Genomic DNA, 16,773 nt, shown 5'->3' on the forward strand with positions numbered 1-16,773 from the left:
CTTTCAGGTGTACATCATAATATATTTCGAATTCTGTGTAGATTACATCATGTTCACCACCCAAAGACTAATTATAATCTATCACCACACATGTACCTAATCACCCTTTTGCCCTCCTCCTTCCTCCCTTCCCCTCTGGTAACCACCAGTCCAAACTCTGTTGTAATGTGTTTGTTTGTCGTTGTTTTTATCTTCTACTTATGAGTGAGATCATAGGGTATTTGACTTTCTCCCTCTGACGTATTTCACTTAGCATAATACCCTCAAGGTTACATGTTGTTATCCATGTTGTCACAAATGGCCAGATTTCATCATTTCTTATGGCTGAGTAGTATTCCATTGTGTATATATACCACATCTTCTTTATCCATTCATCCCTTCGTGGGCAGCTAAGTTGCTTCCAAGTCTTGGCTATTGTGAATAATGCTGTGATGAACATAGGCATGCATGTATCTTTATGCATTTGTGTTTTCAAGTTCTTTGGATAAATACCCAGCAGTGGGATAGCTGGATCGTATGGTAGATCTATTCTTAATTTTCTGAGGAACCTCCGTACTGCTTTCCATAGTGGCTGCACCAGTTTGCACTCCCACCAGCAGTGTACAAAGGTTCCCTTCTCTCCACATCCTCTCCAACACTTGTTTCCTGGTCTTGTTAATTATAGCCATTCTGACAGGTGTGAGGTAATATCTCATTGTAGTTTTGATTTGTGTTTCCCTTAGCTAATGATGTTGAACATCTTTTCATGTGTCTGTTGGCCATCCGTATATCTTCTTTGGAGAAATCTCTGTTCAAATCTTTTGCCCATTTTTTAATTGGGTGGTTGGGTTTTTTTTGTTGAGACGTATGAGTTCTTTGCATATTTTGGCTATTAACCCCTTATCAGATATATGGTTTGCAGATATCTTCTCCCAGTTGTTAGGTTGTCTTTTCACTTTGTTGATGTTTTCCTTTGCTATGCAGAAGCTTTTTAGTTTGATGTAGTCCCATTTGTTCATTTTTTCTTTTGTTTCCCTTGCCCAGTCAGACATGGTACTTCAAAATAGGCTGCTAAGACCAATGTCAAAGAGCGTACTGCCTGTGTTTTCTTCTAGAAATTTCATGGTTTCGGGTCTTACATTCAAGTCTTTAATCCATTTCGAGTTGATTTTTGTGCATGGTATAAGATAATGGTGTTCTTTCATTCTTTTACATGTGGCTGTCCAGTTTTCCCAGCATCATTTATTGAAGAGACTCTCCTTTCTCCAGTGTATGCTCTTGGTTCCCTTGTCGAAAATTAGCTGTCCGTAAACATGTGGGTTTATTTCTGGGCTCTCAATTCTGTTCCATTGATCTGTGTGTCTGTTTTTGTGCCAGTACCATGCTGTTTTGGTTACTATAGCTTTGTAGTATATTTTGAAATCAGGGAGTGTGATACCTCCAGCTTTGTTCTTCCTCAGGATTCCTTCGGCTACTCGGGGTCTTTTGTTCCATATAAATTTTAGGAATCTTTGTTCTATTTCTGTGAAAAATGTTGCTGGAACTTGGATAGAGATTGCATTGAATCTATAGATTGATTTAGGAAGTATGGACATTTTAACTTTGTTAATTCTTCCAATCCAAGAGCACGGAATATCTTTCCATTTCTTTGTGTCTTCTTCAGTTTCTTTCAACAATGTTTTATAGTTTTTGGTGTACAGATCTTTCACCTCTTTGGTTAAGTTTATTCCTAGGCATTTTATTCTTTTTGTTGCAATTGTAAATAGAATTGTATTCTTAATCCCTCTTTCTGCTACTTCGTTGTTAGTATATAGAAATGCAACCAATTTTTGTATGTTGATTTTGTACCCTGTGACTTGACTGTATTCATTTACTATTTCTAAAAGTTTTTAAATGGATTCTTTAGGGTTTTCTATATATAAAATCATGTCATCTGCAAGTAATGACAGTTTCACTTCTTCTTTTCCAATTTGGATCTCTTTTCTTTCTTTTTCTTACCTGATTGCTATGGCTAGAACTTCCAATACTATGTTAAATAAGAGTGGTGAAAGTGGGCATCCTTGTCTGGTTCCTGTTCTTTAGAGGGATAGCTTTCAGTTTTTCTCCATTGAGAATGATATTAGCTGTGGGTTTGTCATATACAACCTTTATTATGTTGAGGTGTTTCCTTCTATACCCATTTTATTTAGAGTTGTTAATCATAAGTGGATGCTGTATCTTATCAAATGCTTTCTCTGCATCTCTTGAGAGGATCATGTGATTTTTATTCTTCATTTTGTTAATGTGGTATATATCACATTGATTGATTTGCGGATGCTGAACCATCCCTGCATCCCTGGAATAAAACCCACTTGATCATGATGTATGATCTTTTTAATATATTGTTGTATTTGATTTGCTAGTATTTTGTTGAGTTTTCCATCAATGTTCATCAGTGATATTGGCCTGTAATTTTTCTTTTTTTGTGTTGTCCTTATCTGGTTTTGGTATCAGGATAACGTTGGCTTCATCAAATGAGTTAGGAAGCCTCCCCTCCTCTTCAATTTTTTGGAAGAGTTTGAGAAAGATAGGTATTAAGTCTTCTTTGAGTGTTTGGTAGAATTCACCAGGGAAGCCATCTGGTCCCGGACTTTTATTTTTGGGGAGGTTTTTGATTACTGTTTCAATCTCCTTACTGGTGATTGGTCTATTAAAATTCTATACTTCTTCTTGATCCAGTTTTGGAAGGTTGTATGATTCTAAGAACTTATCCATTTCTTCTAGATTATACAATTTGTTGGTGTATAGCTTTTCGTAGTTTTCTCTTGCAATCTTTTGTATTTCTGAGGTGTCTGTTGTAATTTCTCCTCTTTCATTTCTGATTTTATTTATTTGAGCCTTCTCTCTCTTTTTCGTGGTGAGTCTAGCTAAAGGTTTGTCAATTTTGTTTATCTTTTCAAAGAACCAGGTCTTGGTTTCATTAATTTTTTCTATTGTTTTTTTAATCTCTATTTTGTTTATTTCTGCTCTGATTTTTATTATTTCCTTCTTCTGCTGATTCAGGGCTTTGTTTGTTCTTCTTTTTCCAGTTCTTTTAGGTGCACTGTTAGATTGTTTATTTGGGATTTTTCTTGTTTGTTGAGGTAGGCTGTAAACTTCCCTCTTAGAATCACTTTTGCTGTATCCCATAGGTTTTGGCATATCATATTTTCATTTGTCTCCAGGTATTTTTTTATTTCTCCTTTCATTTGTTCATTGACCCAATCATTGTTCAGTAGCATTTTGTTTAATCTCCACATTTTTGTGGCTTTTCTGGTTTTCTTCCTGTAGTTGATTTCTAGTGTCATACTTTTGTGGTCAGAAAAGATGCCTGGTATTATTTTGATCTTAAATTTATTGAGACTTGTTTTTTGGTCTAATATGTGATCAATCCTGGAGAACATTCCATGTGCATTTGAAAAGAATGTGTATTCTGTGGTTTTTGGATGGAATGTTCTATATATATCTACTAGGTCCATCTGGTCTAATGTGTCATTTAAGGCCAATGTTTCTTTATTGATCTTCTGTTTGGATGATCTATCCATTGGTGTAAGTGGAGTGTTAAAGTCACCTACTATTATTGTGTTACTGTCTATGTCTCCTTTTATGTCTGTTAATAATCGCTTTATATATTAGGTGTTCCTATGTTGGGTGCATAGATATTTACAAGTGTTATAGCTTCTTGTTGGATTTTTCCCTTTATCATTATGTAGTACCCTTCTTTGTCTCTTGTTACAGTTTTTGGTTTAAAAAGCCTATTTTGTCTGATACAAGTATTGCTACCCCACTTTCTTTTCTCTTTCTTTTCTTTGTCATTTGCATGGAGTATCTTTTTCCATCCTTTCACTTCCAGTGTGTGAGTGTGTTTAGGTCTAAAGTGTGTCTTTTGTATGCAGCATATGTATGGGTCTTGTTTTTTTATCCAATCAGCCACCCTGTGCCTTTTGATTGGAGCATTTAGTCCATTGACATTTAAAGTAGCTATTGATAAATATGTATTTATTGCCATTTTGTTATTTTTTTTTCTGGGTGTTTTAGTAACTCTTCTCTGTTCCTTTCTTCTCTTGCTCTCTTCCCTTATGGTTTGATGGCTTTTTTTAAGTAATATGTTTGATTTCTTTCCTTTTACTTGTTTACTTATTATAGTTTTTGGTTCGTGATTACCATGAGGATCCTATAGCAATCTATATTGAGTTGATAGTCTCTTTAGCTTGACCTCTTTCTAAAAGCTCTACTCTTTTACTCCCCTCCTCCCACATTTTTTGAAATCATATCTAATCTCTTGTTTTGTGTCTACCCATTACCCTCTTATTGAAATAGGTAATTTTAGTACTTTTGTCTTTTAACCTTCATATTATCTTCATAGGTGGTTGATCTGCTACCTTTACTATATTTTTGCCTTTACCAGTGATTTTATTGCCTTTTTTGTTGTTGTTTTTTTGTTTTTGATAATTTTCTTATCCCTATTTATAGTCTTCTCTTTCCCACTTAAATAAGTCCCTTCAGCAGTTCTTGTAGAACTGGTTTCTTGGTGATAAACTCCTTTAACTTTTGGTTGTCTGGGAAGTTGTTTATCTCCCCTTCCATTCTGAATGATTACCTTGCTGGATAGAGTATTCTTGGCTGTAGCTTTTTTCCTTTCAGCACTTTAAATATGTCATGCCACTTTCTTCTATCCTGTAGGATTTCAGCTGAAAAGTATGCTGATAGCCTTATGGGCTTTCCTTTGTATATCACTTTTTGCCTTTCTCTTGCTGCTTTTAGGATTCTCTCTTTATTTTTAATTTTGGAAATTTTAATTAAAATGTGTCTTGGTGTGGGCCTCTTTGGACTTATCTTTTTTGGAGCTCTCTGTGCTGCTTGTACTTGGATGTCAGTTTCCTTTCATAGGTTAGGAAAGTTTTCAGCTATTATTTCTTCAGATAGGTTCTCTGCCCCTTTGTCTCTCTTCTCCTTCTGGGACACCTATAATATGAATGTTGGTGCGCTTGATATTGTCCGAGAGTTCCCTTAGACTGTTCTCATTCCTTTTAATTCTTTTTTCTTTTATCTGTTCACTTTGAGTGATTTCCTCTAGTCTTTTATCCAGCTTGCTGATCTTTTCTTCTCTATTATTTACTCTTCTGTTGAGTCCCTTTAGTGAATTTGTCATTTCCAGTATTGTATTCTTCATTTCTCATTGCTTCTTTTTTATATTTTCTAATTCTTTCTTGATGTTCTCACTCTGTCCCCAGTATCAGTGATGACCATCCTTATGAGTTTTTGTTTGAACTTTTTGTCAGGTAGATTGCTTATTTCTGTCTCATTTAGTTCTTTTTCTGGGGTTTTGTCCTGTTCCTTTGCTTGGAATTTATTTCTTTGCCTTTAAGATTGTGTTATAGAAAGTTTAGATTGATTTTAATGTGTGTCTGGCTAGTTAACCTCTCTGACTCCTGATATTTTCATTTTTCATTGTCCCATAGATACGAAATGTGGAAACAAATCAGTGTTTAGATAACATGGCTAGAAAAGAGAACGAAAAAGTTGGAATTTTTAACTGTCACGGTATGGGAGGTAATCAGGTGAGTATTTTAGTAAAGCTTTAAAAGGGATAATTTTCAGATTTGATTACTTCTGCCCTTTTTATCTCATGATGTCATTCAGGAAATATTTTCCTATGTTTAAAGAGAAAATAATAAAGACCTTTAGGAGAAGGGATCCTTCAATCCAGTGATTATTTTTAAATGAAACATTTGTAAAAGGCCCCTTGTGACCACTGTATTTATACTGCTGTGTGTGAGATTAATTTTTCCCTTATGACAGCCTTTGACAAAACACTCGGGGTATACGGAGAACTCAAAGTTATTTTTTCTTTCCTCTGTGCAAAATTAGTGGTAGCTTTTCTGAGTCATTTATTCTCTGTTACGTTAATAAACTTCCAAAATCATGTAACTTGAAATACTTGTTTTTTCCCTGCCAGAGTACTGGGCATATAAAACACTGACTAATTTCTTTTACTGTTAAAACTTCTATGTGTGCATTTGTGTTTTTCAGGTTTTTTCTTATACTGCCAACAAAGAAATTAGAACAGATGACCTTTGCTTGGATGTCTCCAAACTTAATGGCCCAGTCACGATGCTCAAATGCCACCACTTAAAAGGCAACCAACTTTGGGAGTATGACCCAGTGGTAAGTTATTAGTTGCATATAGGAATAAAGTTATGTGTGTCATTGGGTATATTTATATACTTTACAGCTAAAAGAATGAATTCCTCTGGAGTGAATATGGATCAAACTGTTCTTGTACTCTAAAAATTGACAGATGAGAAAAACAGTATAAGTACAATAAACATGTTTTAGTCTCCTCAGTAATTAAATTAGTCTTACCTCTAGTCCCTGGGTCCTTGTTGTCACTAAGTAGCCACTCTTGCCTCTGTATGTCCTCAAGCTCTGCAGTCTAGCATGGGAGAAATGGAACAGTAAGTATGCTTTTTAAATTAATGAATTAAACACTTAGGTAGAAGGTAAGCTTTAATGAATAAAATTCTCTGGCTCATAATAATTTTTCGGTGACATATATAACAAAAATTTTCTATTTATCTTCGCTTTCCTCTGGAACCTCCCCCTCTCCCCACCCACTCTGTGTACTCACCTAGAGGCACTTACAAGATACTGGTTCAATCAAAGCATCTCCAGTAAACCACTCTCCCTTGCCTCATGTCTGCCTAACCTCTGAACTTGTGCTTTTGCTCCAGGGTTCTGCAACCAGCACCAGCATCTTCAATATGTCTTTCTCTGGTTCTTTTTCTTCTGCTTACAAGCACTAGTTTTCTTCTTCATGTTAGGAAAGACTTTTGTTCCTATTTCACTTTCTACAGACCATCCTACTTTTCTTCTGCATTGTATGATGGTGAATGAATGGCTGGCACTCATGCCTCTGGGTCTCCAGCCCTTCCTCCTGCCTTGGCCTGACACTGTACAGAAACAGCTCCTAGATACAAAGCCAGCATTCCTGTCTCTTTTTCCTTAACTTCTCTGTAGCATTTGCTATGGCTAAGCAGATAATATTTTAAAGTCCTCTTATGCATTGGCTTTAGATGCCCTACTGTTTAGTTTCTTCTGTTTGCTTTCTCTCTCTTCCTTTTGTCTGCTTTCTCACTCTGCTTCTTCATTCTGCCCCTTAAATGGAGATGTCCAAAGTTTTGACTTTGGCTGTCTTTTCTCCCCATACTGTGTCATATACAAACCCTGGTCTACTGTAATGGTCAACCTGCTGTTCCCTGAACATAGCCTCTACTTGCCCACTTGACATTTAAGATCATATCCAGCATGACAGTAGCCTATTTCTTTGTTACGAGTTTATTTTAATGAATCTAAGTAAGTGAAACATACATTTTTAGAACTTGGGATGTGAAAGATGGATTTCCCAACTAAATTTTTCGTTGTGTTTAGTTTTTTTGTTTCTAATACTAACAGTGGGCTTGATGAAGGTTGCCACTCAGAGAAGCTTTGCAGGGCCTTCTGGAATGTTTGAGGGGTTCTTTTTGTACTTTGTTTTTGTCTTACATGTGACTGAAGGCCTTGGCAGCAAGCAGTGTGCATGGAGACCTGTGGCTCCTCTGGGTGTCAGATTGTGTTCATGGCTCCTCGGGGCATTGCTAGGATTTTGAGTTTTCCAGTAGTGAGTGCCACTTATCAAGAGCTTACTCTAAGCTAGGAAGCACTTTCTGTACATTATCTTAATGTTTCCTCATAAAAACTCTTGAATATTTTTGTCCCCATTTTATAGATGAGGAGCCTGAGGCTCAGAGTTCTTCATTTAGGGGCATATAGTTGGTATGTGACAAATCTGGAATTCACTCTAGAAATGTCTGACCACAAGGCCCATCCTCTCAAGTACAGTACTACACAGCATCCACATAAGAAGTAAAACCCACAGCCATGCTGACTCTCTTCCAGGTTCTATTCTTAGGCATTTATAAGACTTAAAATTTATAATACTGAACCTAAAGTCAGTGTTGATAGTAAACTATGACATCTGCAAATGTATACTGCCTTGCCAGTTTCCTACTTTGACTGTAACACAGAATAATAATAAACAACTGAAAGCTCAAATAGTTGTACACAATCATTAGGTTTTAAGTTCACATAGGTAGAAAAGAGGGCTTATAAAAATGAAACATTCCGGATAAATGAATTACATTAAAATAGAGCCATGAGTAAAAAAGTCAGATAAATGTGTTAATAAACATATTTCACATTTCCTTATAGTTGTATACACCTATAGGATAATGCTTAATACAAATGCCTGCACAGCCGCTTTGGAGTCCTTAGCCTGACCAGGTTCTGGTACCAGATTCATTAGTGTGGGTCAGTGTGTATCTGTTAACTCTCATCTGTCCTCTCCTTTTGAAATTATTCTAATAGTCAACATGACATCAAGTCTAGAATGTAAACAAATAGGAAGATATATAGCTATGTCTATCAGCCATTTATTAAAGACTGCTTTATAAATCTTATGATTTCTTATGATTGTAAGTCTTCAAAAAGACCTGAGTTTCTAAGGACTTGAGGTTTGGCATCACAGAATTAATCTGAACAGCTTTATCACAGGACTTTACAATAGCTTTTTGAACACAGGATGAGGATCCTGAATTAGGAACCATTAATATGATCATTTTTTTAGGAAGCTGAAGCCGAAAAAAGTGAAATTTCTCACAGTGTTACAGAGCTTATAGAAGAATTGGGACTTAGAATTTAGGTCATCTTACTGCAAGTCCAGTGTAACCCACTGTACCCCAGTGCCTTTCTCCCTCCCACATAGCTTTTAATGATGTCTTTTAAATAATTTATGTTACCAAAGGAAAAAAAAACCTTTTCTACAGAGTAACTTAATAATCACCAAAAGTTTTGTTTTCCTCTTTGATCTTAAGACTTTTTTCCTGTCACTTTCAGAAACTAACCCTGCAGCATGTGAACAGTAATCAGTGCCTGGACAAAGCCACAGAAGAGGATAGCCAGGTGCCCAGCATTAGAGACTGCACTGGAAGCCGCTCCCAACAGTGGCTTCTTAGAAACGTCACCCTTCCAGAAATATTCTGAGACCAAATTTACAAAAAAAGAAAAAATAAGGATTGACTGGGCTACCTCAGCATACATTTCTGCCACATTCTTAAGTAGCAAAAAAGGAAAAGTGCTTTCCTCCTGTGGGATGTAAGGTTTATCAGCCATTAAAACTTAGACTCCTCTCGCTTTTCACTTGCTGTGAACCAGCCTTCCTGTCAGAGGACATGAAACTACATAGTAGCGAGACTGTGCACACTGATGTTTACAAGATTGAAAGAGTCTTTCATCAAGAGTCATTGTAAAGAATATTCAGACAATGAGACAACAAACGTGCTTTCCGGAGAGCTGCACCTTTTATGGTTTGCTTGCACATCAGTAATTTCTGCTGAACGTGCTGTCATAATGAAGAGATTTCCAAGATTTTTTTCTGATTAGAACTGGTAGCCAGTATATTAAATATTGATATAAAAAGAACTGGAACCAGATTCAGAATCATGAAAACAACATTTTTACAACAATTTAAAAAAAGCTATATTAAACAGGGTTTAAAGGAAATTAGAACTATGAGAAGTAAAAATTTGTTATAGTATAGTATCAAATTTCTATATAGATTTTATACCTCAGTGGGGAAAAATAACTGATTCCAATGACATTCATTTTGTCTTCATCTGTGATAGTCATGGATGCTTTTTTTTCCTTGGGGTGCTGAAATTGAGCTGAAAAAAGTGGCTCTTTGAACGTAGTTTTAATTGCTTTCTACTATTTTTTTATTTGGTTGTGGGCTGTTGGAATTGTAATTTTTAATTGCCGTTAAAAATGGAGATTTAAAATAATGTCTGGTCTCACTGAACAAGTTAGATGTCTCAGTTGCTCTTGGGTCAACTGGCTTACAGACTTTCACACACACATTCTTATTAGATTTTTCAACTTAATTTGATTCAGCTAATTATGCTTAATACCCAAGATTCATACTACTGTACTACGGATTTGTTTTCACAGCAATAAATCTCTTCAGTTCTTTGTTTATGATTCCACTCAACAAAAGGCCTACAGAAGTGATTTATTATTTGGGTATTTGGAGAGGATACAGTTGATGGTTTCTTGGAAAACTTTTTTCACTCCATATTCAGATGTGCTTCACTGTCAAGTGCATATTTAGATTAGGTTCTTGAATTGTAATGTTGATTTGCTGCTTTTTTTTTAATAAAATTTGACTGAAAATGTTTAATTGGCATTTTTTAATGGGTTAGCCAAAGAAGTGCAGTTGTTACTCCGTATTATTAGTCCTGCATTTCTTCCCTAAATTCCACTTAGGTTAAATTGGTTTTCCTTTTTTTTCCCTCCGATTTTTAATACCACAGAATAACCTGAGTATTGATTAAAAGTTGAGTATCAAATTAATATTTTAATCTCATAGAGAGATCTCATTGTGACATTTTTCCTGATATGTAAAGCAATCCATTGGCAAAAGTGAGTATATTTTCCTTCCTGTTTGTAAGATTATATTTAATGATATTCTTTTCTTTGATTATCAAAGACTCTCACTGCAGGCAGTGCTATTTCTTGTGCCTAAGAATGTTTCTGAAAGTTGCATCACTAATTATACTTGCCAGGTTGAGTGTACAGAAAGTTTTTCCTATCCTATTCAAGTTAATCAATATCAAGCACATGTGGATGCTTTAGGGTGAGGCTGTTAATACAGAATGCATAAATTTTGTCCCCAGGAAATTTGAAATGAAGCAGGTGTTGGATGGAATTTTTTTTCCTACTCCATGAGCTGTGTTAATTCTATCTTCAGTAGGCCTAATGCTTGAATAAACCAGATGTCTAATCAATAAATTATTTTCATGCTCAGAATTTCAGGTTTTTGTACTCTAGCATAGCTTGGTCTTATTGCTTACTGTAAGAAAGCTTAACAGCAATGTGATTTAAGGTTTTGTTTTGTTTTTTAAGAGGGGGATGTGAGTGATTTAATTCATGGGTACTTTTAGAACCTGATAGATAATCCCATTGCCTTTATTTTTCTAATTAAAGAATTCCTAAATACTTTGAAAATATAAAATATTCCTGAGTAGTTGTGCCTTACATTGGTTTTATTTGAAGTTAAAATGGATCCCTATTCATAACAGCTATTTGTAAATTAGGCAAATATGTTAATCACTCTGTTGGAAGTCAAACTGGGAAGAAAAGAATGAATGAGAAAGAAAGCAAAGAATGAAAAGACGGGATTATTATTTAACCAGTGAAGAATTTATAAATGTGACAGTTAAGGATAATTTGAATCTCACAAATCGATTCATCCTGCTCCAATCCCAATCTAGCCTCTGTTATAATTGGCATTCTTGAAAAATAGTACTTTGTTCACCATCCTGCAAATAAAGGGCAGCATGTAGGCCATGTCCTCATTTCCCTAATTCTATATTCAGCTGAAAAACAGAGGTTCCTCTGTAAAGATTTGGGGCTCTCCCATCTTTCAAGAAGCATACCAAGAGCAAATTTAACTCCAGAGTTACAAGTTCTTCAAAGGAGAAAGAAAATTGGAAGGTAGTGTTTCTGAAGTGATAACTATGAAAGAAGGTACACAAAGAGTGAATCACTTTTTACTCTGAAAAAGTAGGTGGGTTTCCAATTATATGACACTTCTCTTCTCCCATTCTGATTTCTTGAAGATTACCAAGTATTTGCTTGATAAATCTGCCAGAACTAATAATATGAGGCAAAACTCAGTTGTATTTTTTACACACTAGCAACAAACAAGTTAATATTAAATTTTAAAATATATCATTTATAATAACATCAAAGAAGTCAAATACCTTGACAGAAAATTAACAGAAGATGTGCAAGACTTCTACCCTGAAAACTACAAAATGTTGCTGAAACTATAGAACACTGCAATAAATTATTATGTTCATGGATTGAAAGACTGCATAATGTTAAAGTCTCAGTTTTCCACAAATTGATCTACAGGTTCAATGAAATCAAAATCCTATGAGGCTTTCTTGTTGAAATTGACAAATATATATAGAAATGCATCAGGGGCCGGCCCCGTGGCGGGGTGGTTAAGTTCGTGTGCTCCGCTTCAGTGGCCCAGGGTTTCGCCGGTTCAAATCCTGAGCGTGGACACTCATCAAGCCATGCTGAGGTGGCATGCCACAACTAGAGGGACCCACAACTTAAAGATACACAACTCTGTACCGAGGGACTTTGGGGAGAAACAGGAAAAATAAAATCTTTTAAAAAATAAAGAAATGCATCAGACCCAGAATAGCTAAGCTAATCTTGAAGAAGGAAAAAAAAGTTGGAAGACTTAACACGACTCAATTTCATTACTTGCTTTAAATCTACAGTAATTACAAGTGTGGTACTAGAGTCAGGAGAAACAAATAGATCAATGGATAGAAGAGAGAGTCCAGAAATAGACCCACACATAAACATGGTCATTGGCTTTTCAACAAAAACATGAAGCAATTCAAAGTTTTTTCATTTGGAGCTAGAGTAACTGGATATCTGTATGAGAGAAAACTGAACACTGATTCAGTTTGATTCAGTTCATTGTGCTTTCACACAGTGGACAGTTTATTCAGAATGGATCACAGACCTAAACATGAAGGGCAAAACAATAAATCTTCTGGAAGAAAAAGCAAAGTACCTCATGATTCTTGGGATAGGCAAAGATATCTTAGGACATTAAAGATATTAGCCATAAAAGAAAAAACTGGTAAATTTCACCAAAATTAAACCTTTTTCATCAAAAGGTACCATCAAAGTGAAAGGCAAGCTACAGCCAAGGAGAAAATATTTGCAATAAATATAACTGACAAAGGACTCATATGCAGAAAAACAACTTTTAAAGCCCTTACAGAAGCAACACAATATAAAAATTAACCTGAATACACACTTCACAGAAGTTATCCAAATGCACACTTAGCATAGGAAAAGTTGCTTAACATCAGCCAACAAAGAATGCAAAATGAAACCACAAGGAAATAACCACTGCATACCTGTCAAATGGTGAGAACGTGGAACAACTAGGGGAAATGTAAGTTGGTATAATCACCTTGGGAAACAGCTTGCCAGTTTCTTCTAAAGGTAAAATATATGCCTACCCTGTGACTCAGTGATTCCACTTCTAGAGATACAACTAAAAGAAATGGGTGCATATGCACATCATAAGATTTGTACAAGAATATCATAGCGGTTTTATTTATGATACCCTCAAACTGGAAACTACCCAAATATCCATCAGCAAGTTAATGGATAATCAAATAATGGTATATTTACATACTGGAATACTAATCTGAAATTTAAAAAATGAATTGCTGATAGAACAATAGGTATAAGTCTTAAAAATACTGTTGAACAAGGAAAGCTAGACACATTACATTTATAGCAAGCTCAAGAACAAGGGAAACAAATCTAGGATGGTTACCTGTGAGTGAGCAAATTGGAAGGGGGCATGAGAACTTGCTGGAATGGTGGAGATATTCTGTAAATTAATTTGGATAATAGTAACATGCATATTATTGAAAATTTATTGAGCTGTATACTTAGAATGTATGTATTTTATTGTATATAAATTATGCTTTGATAAAGTCCTGGGGGAAAATGAGGAAGATATTTATCCTTATGGCATTAAGATTTTCTAAAAAGTACTCCACTGCTACAAAACTTCATACTTCTAAATGGGATGCTAAGTGCACAAGAAAATATGGAAAATCCCTAATGTTCAGGAAAAAAATGGAAAAAAAGTATACATAAACTTAAGCCATAGAAGTAACTATTAAATATGATAGCCCTTCCTCTCCTAGGAACAAAATATAATAATGAAGAGTTTGGGGAATGGGAGCTTATGCCTTGGGCCTGAACCAAGTTGGAAAATTAAAGATCTGTGCATAAAGTTGGGATATTCAGAGGAGTCACACTGACAAGTAAAAGGGTAGGTAAGGAAGTCTGCCACTTGTAAAGGAAACCAAAGGGTAATCTGACTAACTCTGTGCCTTTTCCAGGTAGTAAATGGTGATGTGGATGATGCCACCCTTGTAATCATAAGGCCTCCTTTCCTATAGATCAAGGGTTTAAAACCACAGTCAGGAAGTCTGCAGATCAAGAAAAAGTGAGTCTAGACTTATGACACTTGCTGGAAATCATTAGAATACATGTCTTTTTGGGGAAAAAATTGTCAATCCAAACCCATACACTCCCATAAATTATGAAATCACCATCAAAAAAGAGGAAATGAGCCCCCAATATGAATGTTAACAACAAAAGTCTGGCAAAGTGAGAATAGCTAGTGTCAGACTAAACTTCTGCAAGTAACTTAATAACTGTAGATGACAACTTTTTAAAAGAATATTTGAAGGCCCTGGAGAGTGAACAAAAGGCAGGAAATGTAGGGGATTTGACTCTTGCTAAGAAGGACCTTCACTAGGTAAGATGATATATAGCTTTTCCCCAGAGACCATCCCCAGTGCACACGGCATGCTAGAGGTGGTGTTCATACAGCTAGTGACTATTGTCTTAGGCTGAGTCAGAGATCTCATTTAGAAGCAAATAGAGTGGCTAGAAATTGAGGGAGGAAATCTCAAACAGGAGGGAGTCATAGAGGAGCCCCCAAATCTGCACAGAAATTTTCCTGAAACCTTTGGCAGATTCGGCTGTGTCCAAGAAGAGCAGGGGAAAACAACTGGAAGGCAGAAAGATCTAAGCAGAAATCTTAGCAGTTGCCCAGTACCAAGAATACGGAGTTTTGAGTTCACATTCTTCTAATTTGGAGGGGCTTGATAAACACTTTAGCCTTTATGTCAAAACCCAAGAATGTCCATGTGTAAGAATAAAGACCATTTCTTAAGGATTTAGGGCTATTCCTAGGGCAAAACAGGAAAGGACCAGACTTAACAAAGTGTAAAACCAAGCCTCTATAAGATCAAATTGATCTGCCAATAATTAGCCTTCTTGGACAAAATGTAACATTCATCTGAGGAAGATAACCGAATACAGAATCTCCTCAATGCATCGATCACCATGTCCAGTATACAATGAAACAGTAATAAACTTTCAAGAAAGTGAGCTTTATTTTTTAAAATATCTGTAAAAGGAGACCCACTGTTAACCTAAATAATGAAATTAGCAGACAAGTTCATCTAACTATGTTTTATAAAAAAATGGATATGGGGCTGGCTCCGTGGCTGAGTGGTTAAGTTCGCGTGCTCCACTGTGGCGGCCCAGGGTTCGGAGCCTGGGCGTGGACATGGCACCGCTCGTCAGGCCACGTTGAGGTGGTGTCCCCCATGCCACAACTAGAAGGACCTGCAGCTAAGATATACAACTATGTACAGGAGGGTTTGGGAAGATAAAGCAGAAAAAAAAAAAAAGATTGGCAACAGTTGTTAGCTCAGGTGCCAATCTTTAAAATAATTTTTAACAAATGGATGTAATAAAAAGATGGGAAATTTCAGAAGAAATTTAGAAACTAGAAAAGAGAAAAATAAGATTCCTAAAATCAAAAAATTCAGGGGCCAGCCCTGTGACTGAGTGGTTAAGTTCATGCGCTCCACTTCGATGGCCTAGGGTTTCGCCGGCTTGGATCCTGGGCACCGCTCATCGAGCCATGCTGAGGCAGCATCCCACATGCCACAACTAGAAGGACCCACAACTAAAAATGCTCAACTATGTACCGGGGGCTTTGGGCAGAAAAAGGAAAAATAAAATCTTTTAAAAAGAGAAAAAACCTTTTAAAAAAATTCATTGCATGGGATTAACAGCAAATTGGACACAACAGAAAAAAGGATCAGTGAACCTGAACACAAGTTAACAAAAAATTTCCAAACTGAACCACAGACAAAGATTGAGGGGCCAGCCTAGTGACATAGTGGTTAAGTTTGCAAGCTCCACTTTGGCAGCACAGGGTTTGTGGGTTTGGATACTGGGTATGGACTTAAACACCACTCATCAAGCCATGCTGTGGCAGCATCCCACATACAAAACAGAGGAGGACTGGCACAAATGTTAGCTCAGCAGCAGTCTTCCTCATCAAAAAAAAAAAGATTGAGCGAGGGAAAAACATCATTGATGCTCAAATACATGTGTTTGAATTCCAGGAGTAAGACAGAATGGAGGCTGTAAGGGAAAATTTGTTTCATGCCTCCCTCCTCATTTCCATGGTTGCTGGCAATCATTGGCTTGTGGATGCATAACTCCAATTTCTGCCTTTGTCTACACATGGCATTATAGTCTGTGTCTGTGTCTCTCCTCCTATATGGACGCTAGTTATATAGGACTTAGGGCCCACTCTAATGCCGTATGACCTCCTCTTTACTAACAGTATCTGCAAAGACACTGTTGTGGGCTAAACTGTGTTCACGCAAGAAAGATATGTTGAAGTCCTAACCCTCAGTACCTCAGAATGTCACCTTATTTGGAAATAGAGTCTTTATAGAGGTAATCAAGTTACAATGAGGTCATTAGGGTAGGCCCTAATCCAATATGACTGATGACCTTATATAAAGGGAAATTTGGACACAGACATGTAGACAGGGAAGATATTGAGAAAACACAGGGAGAACCCCATCTACAAGCCAAGGAGTGCCTGGGGCTACCAAAAGCTAGGAGAAAGGCATAGAGTGGATTATCGCTCACATCCCTCAGAAGGAACCAACTCTGCCAACACCTTGATTTTGGACTTCCAGTCTCCAGAGCAATAAATTTCTGTTGTTTAAGCCATTCAGTGTGTGG

The 16,773-nt window shown here is 36.4% G+C and overlaps 1 protein-coding gene and 1 long non-coding RNA gene across 4 annotated transcripts in view; one reads left to right on the forward strand and one right to left on the reverse strand.

Annotated features, from left to right (window-relative positions):
- Nucleotides 1-11,116, forward strand: part of GALNT1 (polypeptide N-acetylgalactosaminyltransferase 1) — a 135,521-nt gene extending 124,405 nt beyond the window's left edge. For all 3 annotated transcript variants that reach the window (XM_070629907.1, XM_070629905.1, XM_070629906.1), the window contains 3 exons: nucleotides 5,460-5,558; nucleotides 6,031-6,165; nucleotides 8,932-11,116. In XM_070629907.1, the coding sequence (XP_070486008.1) occupies nucleotides 5,460-5,558; nucleotides 6,031-6,165; nucleotides 8,932-9,078 (381 nt within the window). In that variant the 3' untranslated portion in view covers nucleotides 9,079-11,116. The remainder of the gene's footprint in view (nucleotides 1-5,459; nucleotides 5,559-6,030; nucleotides 6,166-8,931) is intronic.
- LOC139084853 (uncharacterized) overlaps nucleotides 1-16,773 on the reverse strand; it is a 50,395-nt gene that overhangs the window by 1,703 nt on the left and 31,919 nt on the right. The window contains exon 2 of the long non-coding RNA XR_011542681.1: nucleotides 6,364-6,433. This is a non-coding gene — a long non-coding RNA (uncharacterized lncRNA). The remainder of the gene's footprint in view (nucleotides 1-6,363; nucleotides 6,434-16,773) is intronic.

The sequence above is a fragment of the Equus przewalskii genome, chromosome 7 (genome assembly GCF_037783145.1).
Source record: "Equus przewalskii isolate Varuska chromosome 7, EquPr2, whole genome shotgun sequence".
Classification (NCBI taxonomy): Eukaryota; Metazoa; Chordata; class Mammalia; order Perissodactyla; family Equidae; genus Equus; species Equus przewalskii.